A 9382-nucleotide genomic window follows, 5' to 3' on the forward strand; every position below is an offset into this window, starting at 1 on the left:
TACAGCCAGAAGCTGTGGGCTTATGTATGTGCATAGAATAACACAGTGCAGGAAGATGTGTGGATGAAGAGAAATTGAGAGGAGCTCATTTCCCATAGGTCATGGAGAACTGACATGTCTGTGAACTGCAGCATGCTTTCATCTTACAAAGGCAGAAAAATAGCTCAGGTAAAATAAGTGAAAAAAAATTAATCCTTCTTTCAACGTAAGAATGTTCTGGTGAACATTGCGCCATGAGGCAGCCTGTTCTGCTGATTGGTGCACATCTGCTTCTACCAGGTGGGGACTGGTGCTACCCAGGGAGCAGGGAGTCCACTGTGTCCCTGCAGATGAATATGGTGAAGCCTTAAGAGCCAACCTGCCCATAGCTTGGAGAGAAAGAACACAGGGTGATCTTAGGAAAAAGATGTAAATCCTTTATATGCAACTAGAGCTGCTTCAAGTTGTTTGGAAAGCTACAAGTGCAGATGCAGCAGTTGTTCAGCCATTTACTGGGCAACAGAAAAAAATGACAGATTTTAATAAGTTTTTCAATACTGACAGATACATTTTAATACTGATAAAATGGCATCTTGCTAAATAGTATATTAAGAAACTGATTTCAAAGATCTGTATCTCAAGAAACATAAACCTCAAAGTTTAATGTTGGAAAAGATGGATTAATTCTCCCTGAAAATACCAGTGGAAATATTTAGGAATTTTATTCTTACTATACATTACTAAATTCCAAGCCTATTTTCCTGATTAGCTCTGTAATTTTTAGTGCATGATTTTGAAGAATGTAGTTTTCATCAATTAGGAGGCAACATGAATTGTTTAGGTCAAAATAATTTTGCATTTTTCCACCTAAATTGCACTGACTCTTAATAGGAAAAAAGCAGTAACTTTTTTATTTCTGGAACCAGAAATGAAACTCAGAACCTTGCACTTGCCAGGTAGGCAACCATGTTGAGCTATACCCCCAGCCCTAGCACGCCTTTGGAAGTGTGAAAACACAACCTTGTAGCAGTCTGAAAGGGTTATAGTGGTCTCATCACAAGAGTTGTAAGGTTGAAACAAAGGCACAAAAGCTGACCAAAGGCAATAGGCCATCCCCAAATCACATCTTTTCAGAACTGGTGAACACATTAGCTTTTGTACAACTGCCTGCCATATGAAGGATGGGTGGATGAGTGGATGAATGGATGGGTGAATTTGTCACTAACATTTGATTCCTAGTGACACTCACCCATCGTGTGTTAATATGGATGAATGTGAGGCCCCAAGACAGATAAAAACAAGTTTTTAAATTAAAGCTTTAGTTTTATAGTTACAATTAGTTTTGACTTAACCATAGTTCAACTTCATTTTTCTACTTTACCGAGGTGCAGAAGTGATACGTATTCACTGGAAACTGCATGTTGAATTCTGATTTTTCCAAGGTAGCATTGTAAGATGCAATCATGTGGTACTAGCCAGAAAACTACACTCTACTCTGTGAGCCACAAAAGCCAGAGTAGATGCTGATGGCTCTAGTGCCATGTAGCCACACTATGACATTTGGTAGTTGTAGAGTGCATTTTTGACTTAACGATATTTTCTACTGAAGTCTATCGTGATATGATGCCACTGAGGAGTAGTTGCCGTGTTCCCCCTCCAGCTTGTCAGTAAATACACTGTACCAAATTAACAAGCACTTTTGTTAGTTCTTCTTTTGAGTGTAATTTATGAACTTTGACAAGTGCATATCACATTATCCACTTACAGCAGCACATACAACAGTTCTGCTGCCCTAAAAATCCTGCACTGTGTTTATTCTTCTACCCATGGCAACCACTGTCTTTGCTTTGCTTTTGCACTTAGCAATATGCAGTTAAGATTCCCTCTTGCAGCTGGACACCTTTTTAAAAAATGATATAAAACTTTTTTCATAGTAAAAACATTTTTATTGTGGAAAGATGCTTTTTAACCACTTAGTACAGTTCAATAAAGTACACTCACTTTGTGAGCAGCCACTGCCACAATTAATGTCCAGAGGTTTTTCATGATCCTCTACTGAATCTTTGTACACTTCAAAATACTGCTATTTTTAATGCCAGCCCCAAAAGAAAGTAGTCAGTTTTTTTGGTCATGAATTTTGTGGAGCCTAAAGTAAATGGTATCATACACTGTCTTTTTGTAAGTAGCTTCTTTCAGCATGACCTCAAGGTTCACACACATGTGCATCAGAATTCAATTTCATTTACTGGCCAAATACTCTTTTGTACAGATATATTGCATCTTGTCCATGCATCTATGTATGTACTTATTTCCAGTTTTCACTCCTGTGAAAATTGCTGCAGTGAGGTATATAAGTATGCCTCAGGCTTCTGCTTTTTCTTCAAGTGTCAGAACTGGAAGTTGAATTATGCGATTAAATGACTTCATGTTTTACTTAGAAACTATTATATCCCATAAAACCTGTACCACTTTACAGTTTCACCAGCAGTGCTCAAGAGGGGCAATTTTTTCCTATTCCTGCCAGCTTTGTATTAGGGCAGGGAACAGAGAGGTGTTATTTCATTGTGGTTCTGATGTGCATTCTTTTGATTACTGCTGTTGGCCATCTTTCACCTGCTCAGTAGTCATGTATCATCTCTGGGTTTCAAGTTCTCTGCCACTGGGGGAGGGGGTACCAGGATTCAAACTCGGGACTTTGCACTTGCCGGGCAGGTGCTATGCCATCTCAGGCTCTTTCTGCCATTTTTACCCCAGGTTCTGTGTTGCTGTTAGACTTTTGACCCAAATGTACTGTGGGTATTAAATCCTTATATATGAATCACAACTTTTTCCATTTTGAGGACTTGTTACACTGTTATAGAATCCTCTCATACACAAAATTTAGTTTTGGTAAAGACTAAAATCTACTTTTGTTACCTACAAATCCAAGAAAGCATCATGAAGTTCAACATCCTTTAATTTTTCATTTTCTTCTAAGAGTTTTATTGTTTTAATGCCTGCATTTAGACTTTTGATCCATCTTATTTTTGGTATATATTAGACTAGGCCATAACTTCATTAGCACATGACTTCATCAGCACCACTTGTTTTAAAAAAACTGTCCTTTTCTCATTGAAAATAACCTAGGTGTTTTTGCTAGCCTTTTTTAGGCTATTCAACTTCATTGGTTTGTCAGTCTGTGTGCAACAATCAGTTTTGAACTCAGGTTTGAGTTTTCCAGTTTTTTAAATTCAAGATTGACTTGACTATTGAGTGTCCTGATTACATCTGAACTTCAGGATGCAGTTTTCTATTTCTGCAAAAGAAATCCACGGGGATTTTGAGCGATTACACTGAACCTGTAGATTGCTTTCATTACAAATGACATCTTGGATGTAAATGTCTTTAACTCCTTTCATCTGTGTTTTGTAGTTTTCACTGTGTGCAAATTCTTAGATATTTAATACTCGGTACTAAATAGAATTGAGTTTCCTTTTCAGCTTGTTCATCAATGTATAGAAATGCTACCAATTTTGTCTTTGTATCCTTTTGTGAATTCAGTTATTGACTGAAACAGTCTTTTTGCAGCCATCTTTAGTTTTCTACCTATACGTAAGAATATGTAGACTGAGATGGGAACACCTGGCTGTAATCCCAACTTTGGAGGGTGAGGCAACAGGATTTTTAGCTTTCGGCCTCTCACTGCCGTGAGATTTTCAGCATGGCTTTTATTGTTTTTACATAATTTATTCTATTTTTTGAGTTTTTAATCACAAGTGTACTGAATTTTATCGTTTTTCCTGTCGGTTGAGGTGCTATAGGTCCCAACCTTTAATGTATATACTATAGTGAACCATTTTATTATGCTGATACCAGTCTTGCATTCTAGAAATATTATGATCCCATTTGTTCAGTGTACAATATGCTGCAGAGCTGTTTACTAGTGTCTAAGAACTTTTGCATCAGTATTCATAAGGGACACTGGTTTACACTGCAGTCTCCCTGTATATATGGGGGGGGGTATACCCCAAAAAGCTCAGCAGATGTTTGAAATGTGGACAGTACCAAAACCTATATATATTGGCTTTTCCTATGTAGCTGTGCACAACTTCAATCAACAGACCATACAATGTGATAAGCCAGTGATGTCATAACTATCTTAGTTTGTGTGAATATACTCTATGATGGTCTGTACAATGAAAAGAATCTGTTGCTAAGCAACATGTGAGTGCACATACCAGTGAAAAATTCTGATTTCTAAATTAGACAAAAGAGATTAACAAGGTTAGGGGTATAGCTCAGTGACAGACTGTTTGCCTAGGATACATGGTGCCCTGGGTTTGATCCCCAGTACTATAAACAAAATAGAGCAATTACAATACATTGTAATATTGCTAGTATAGTTACTTTTGTACTTTGGAGCTATTAAGAGACCAAATAAGGGCCACCTGAACACAGGCTCTGAAACTATGAAAGGAGTGTGTGTGTGAAACATGGCTGGTGTCCCACAGTCCCCTTTTTACTTGCTTCTGTTCGTTTCTGCATTTGTCCTATCTTCAAGTTTCTTTTCTTTTTTCCATCTGCTTCTGAACACCTCTGGTGAAAATTTCATTTGTTACTGAACTCATTTTTTGAGTCTTCATAATTTTTTTCTGTTTACTGATAATTGTTTTCCACACTTCTCATTACCCAATTTTCCTGTAGTTCTCTGAACATAAAATCTGAGATAACTGTTTTAAAGTCTTCTGCCTAGTAAGCTTTTATTTCTGTGCATAAGGATATTGTGTCAATTTATCTCAATTCTTTAAATGGGCCTTATTTCCCCCTCCATTTGTCTTTGTCAAAAACTTCACATTTTGCTGTTACAGTATGGTGACTCCCTGTTGCTAAAGGTTTGTTGTTTTTCTTTTGGTTAAGGATGTCCATTTTCGTTTTGCGACTTTTCCCAACTTTACCCAAAAATTCCTTTGTGATTGTTGAAGTCATTATTCCTTTTTGTCACACTTAGCTGTTCTGACAGAAATAACCATGAATGGCAGTCCTCCAGGTAACCTTCAACATGTAATTAGGTTTGCTTTGTGCTTAGGGGATAGACAGAAGTGACTGCTGTGGGGGACTTGCATCTTTCCTAAGCAAGTATCTTCCCTGGGCATGTGTGTGGCATTCTAAGCTCCCTACAAATAACTGTCTCTTCCTACCTTCTCTGGGCCTTTGCTGTTTTATGTATCTAGCTATAATTGCCTGTCCCAGGCACCTGTGGATCCTTACAACTTTTTAAGCACTCATTACCTTCTGAAGAATAACTTGTCAGTCCTTTAGCACTGCTTACACTGGTGAAGAAAATGTACGCGGTCATTCAGCAGAGGGGTGGGAACTAGGCTTCTGTTGCTTCAGAAATGAGACTGTCACTGGGTTGGTGGTTGTGGGCAGTACGGAAAACACAACCGATTGCCATTCTGAAGATGGTTTTTCTTGACTGGACACATTCTAGGTTGCTATAACCTGATTTTTTTAGAGCACTAACAAAGCAGGTCCAGTTACTGGTTATTTTGTTTCTGTTGGGAAATGAGTTTGGTGCTTCCTAGTCCATTGTTTTGCAGATCTCCCCCAGATCAACTGTTTTCTTCCCATCCCTAACTCTGGTATCATGACAAGACTTTGAATAAAGTATGCTTATTATGTAAACATATGGCCACTGACTTTTGGTCAGAAGTAGGAAAATGTTGAGAAAGCTCTCCTAACTCTCAATCTGATCATTTCCATTTCAAAGCAATATTAGTCAACCTTGCCCTTTTTGCTGGCTGAGTTGCTACTGAAAAAACTTTTATAAAAGTGTTTACAAAATAAAAGTGCTCCATATACTCTCAACACTAAAACATTAAATGACATTTGGTGACTTGTGCCAGTATTTTCTACTTTGTAGTGGTGCATGTTCTGGTAACCTGTCTTCAAGTACACAAAAAGATGGAAATACAATATACACAGCACTGCAACACAGCTTTCAAGTATTTGATTACAGATCCCTGGGTATGGGGCTAGCATGAGATTAGCTTGCTAGTAACATGTTCTTTACATAGTACAGGTATTAGTTTTGTTCATGCAACAAGACTGTTAGTACAGTTACTTACTGCGTTTTCTTTATTTTAGCATTAAGTCACCTCAATTGAAAATCAAGTCAATCATCTGATCTGTCACAATTTCCCACGGAAAGAATCTGAAGTCTTCTGTTTCCACTAAAACTGAATCTATGACCGGTATTTTGAAGGGTATAATGCTAACTTTTTTTCAAAAACTTTTACAGATTACATAAAAACTATGTATGTGAGCTTCTTTCTACTGTAATTGTCTGCATGTTCATTTTAAGTTTACAGTGTAAATCAGTGGCAGATCTGGCCTCCTAAGTTGAAAATGATCCACAATGAAGCAAAACAGAAAACTATTATACTGAAGCAACCTTTTGGACCTTTCCATGCTCCCCATTATAGCACTTTGCAAGATCTGTTTCTAGGGATTTTTTTGTGGGGTTTTTGTCTGTTTTGTTGGTACTGAGGTTCAAACCAAAGGCCTCATATTCATGCTAGGCAAGTACTCTACCACTAAGCCACATCCCCAGCCTTTATTGAGATGGGCCTTCAACTTGAAATCCTCTTTGCTCAGCCTCCTAAGCAGCTGGGATTACAGGCATGCATGTACCAGCTACTCTAGGTTTTACCAGGAGTGATAAAAGTATAGTGTTTAAATTTTTAAAAAGTATTACAGTAAAAGACATACTGCTGGGCTGGGGATATAACTCAGTGACACAAGTGCCTGCCTGGCAAAGTCGTGAGTTCAATCTCTGGTACCAAAGGGGGGGAAAGAAGGACATATTGCTATTATTGCCCTCAAAATACTTTCTCTCACTTTGAACACTTATTCCAGTGCTCTTGCCTCTCTTCTAAAGCAGGTCTGGAAGTCCTCTTTAATTACGAGGTGTGACCAAGAGTATAGTTTGTATTCCAGATGACATCCAGCAGAGTGAGGTCTGTAAAACATGATACTGTGTTAAAGACTGGATTTGGCACCAAGGGACCACTGGCTCTTCCCAAAAGTCAAAATGATCATGAAAGCCAGGTGTCTGTAATCTCAGCACATGGGTGGCTGAGGCATGAAAATCACCAAAAGTTTAAGGACAACCTGGACTACATAATGAGATCCTGCCTCAATCAATCAATCAATTCAGGACATTAAGGAAGCCCTCATAGTGTAATCTAAACACTCACAAAAGATGACTTCCAGAGCTGCTTCAAAGGCTACAAGAATGATGGGGATGAGTGTGTTTAAAGTGAGGGAAAAGGGGCTAGGGATATAGCTCAGCAACACAGTGCCTGCCTGGCAAATGTGAGGTCCTAAGTTTGATTCCAAGTACAAAAAAACCACAACAACAAAAGTGAAGGAGAATATTTTGAGGTGGCTTAATGGCAATGTCTTTTATTCTAATAAATGCTTTTAAAATGTAAACATTCACTGTATTTTCCAATTATATCTTGTAATTTCAACATTAACCATCCCTTATGCTTAGATTTCTACTTGGCTGGTAAGGGTTTTCGTTTTATTTGGATCAAAATTGTAAACCAAACTATAGTCTTAGAAATGATTTCACTTGGAAAAATCAATAGCCTTTAATGACTTGATTAAACAAACCTTTGTTTATTTAACAGTGCAGGAACTCAAGGTAACCTCTCTATTTGTGCTCATTCCAATTTTTCAAACAATCATTTACTACAATGGTTGCCACTTCTATTGTAGAGTTGTAACCATAATTACTTCTCTAATAATTGCTTTTGCTTATGACAAGCCTTTCAAAATAGTGTATCAACTATACATTTTTAACTCTGGTTAAAATTCCTTCCACTCAACCGCAAGGTCTCTTGGGAGGCAGAAAGGATGACTTTTTATCTACTTCTTATCAGTACTATAGTGGGTTCTACTGAGCTAGCTCTTCCCCTTCCTACTTTGCATTAATGGTTTTGTTGTCCATAAATAACAACACCTAAAAAGCCTCACCTAAAAGGAACTGCATAACATCAAATATAGTAGGAAGTTAAGACTTAGTTGAGAAGCAAGGAATCACTTTATGAAATTTTCAAAAAATAATGTCAGGCCCATTTTGTTTATATTTTAAGTTTTTAAAATCTTTTTCTCTATTATTTAACCAACTTTGGTTAATATGAGGAATGAAAACAAATTTACAAAGTATTTGCCTTATATATAACCATACTCAAGGATTGGAATTTTGATCCACTAATTGATAATGGATACTGTTGTCAAATAGAAAAGTTAACAGTAAAATAGAAATAGCTAAAGAGACACAGATAAAAAGTTTTCACAAATTTATCTCTGAACTTTTTCAGGCACTAATACTTATTTTAAAAAAACAAAAAACCTTTGTTATGTACACAGAGAAAAAAAAAACTCTGTTAAGGTAAAAACTGGGAGACCCAGGCATGGTGGCGCATACCTATAATCTCAGCACTATGGAGAGTGCTGAAGCAGGAGGAATACACACTGTGAGGCAAGCTTGGGCAAGTGAGACCCTGTCTCCAAAAAAAAAAACTTGAGAGAAAAGTGATTAAAAACTAGAAAAATAATGTTAACACATTTGCTTTCACTTACCTTCCAAGTTTCCTACTGTTCTGTGAACAAACCCGACCATTTCAAAAGTGCTCAATGTCAGTCACACCATCATCTAAGGGCATTCTGCAACAAAGACCTGAAAGAAAAAGGTGGCCAAAACAGGCAAGGCAAGGCCACTGTGGAGGAGCTCCACAGAGGTACAGGGACTTGGCTTCTGTGTGGCTCTCAGCCGCCTTGTGCACCATCTGAACTGTGTATACCCAGATCCACACCAAGCTGGAGAGTTGGCAAAAAATGGTTGTGTCATGTGTAATGTGCCATGAGAAATGTGGTTCACCTTTGTTCTGGAACATGTGTGCCTAATTAAAAGTCAGAAGTTCCATCATTATGTGAAAATGTTAAAACTGGATACTAAGGAAAACCAGTTCTCTCTGCACACTTCTCATCTACATTATTTGATTAAATAAAAATTTAGACATTTCATCATTTTATGGAATGTAACAGAACTGCACAGCTGACAGATACCTACCACTCTGGGTTTCACCTACAAAGGAGTTCACATCCTTTATGTACTTGACAAAAGCAGTAACATGCAAAATACCACATGAACAAATTCCTAAGGTATGTTTTATTGGCATAAAGCCAAAATAAGGCAATATAATTTTTTTGGTCTGCCAATTAGCTATACAAAGTACAGGAAAAAGACTTTTCCACTGTAATTAAATAAAAAAAGTAAATGATTTTCTTATAAAACCTAGTTAGTCTTAGCAATTTAAAAATAGCACTTTCATTTTTATCAAGTAAGTAAAAA

At 37.3% G+C, this 9382-nt stretch overlaps 1 protein-coding gene across 3 annotated transcripts in view; it reads left to right on the forward strand.

Annotated features, from left to right (window-relative positions):
• Positions 1-9052, forward strand: part of Nrg4 (neuregulin 4) — a 113977-nt gene extending 104925 nt beyond the window's left edge. For 2 of the 3 annotated variants that reach the window (XR_010045651.1, XR_010045652.1), the window contains exons 9-10: positions 6-168; positions 6106-9052. Coding sequence is in view for 1 of the 3 variants with exons in the window: in XM_063243538.1 (XP_063099608.1) it covers positions 6106-6125 (20 nt within the window). In the remaining 2 variants the exon portion in view is untranslated. The remainder of the gene's footprint in view (positions 1-5; positions 169-6105) is intronic. The other variant, XM_063243538.1, reaches the window with a different exon arrangement.
• Positions 9053-9382: the final 330 nt, after the last annotated feature.

The sequence above is a fragment of the Cavia porcellus genome, unplaced genomic scaffold (genome assembly GCF_034190915.1).
Source record: "Cavia porcellus strain 051 isolate PalLab524CR breed Dunkin Hartley unplaced genomic scaffold, mCavPor4.1 scaffold_38, whole genome shotgun sequence".
Classification (NCBI taxonomy): Eukaryota; Metazoa; Chordata; class Mammalia; order Rodentia; family Caviidae; genus Cavia; species Cavia porcellus.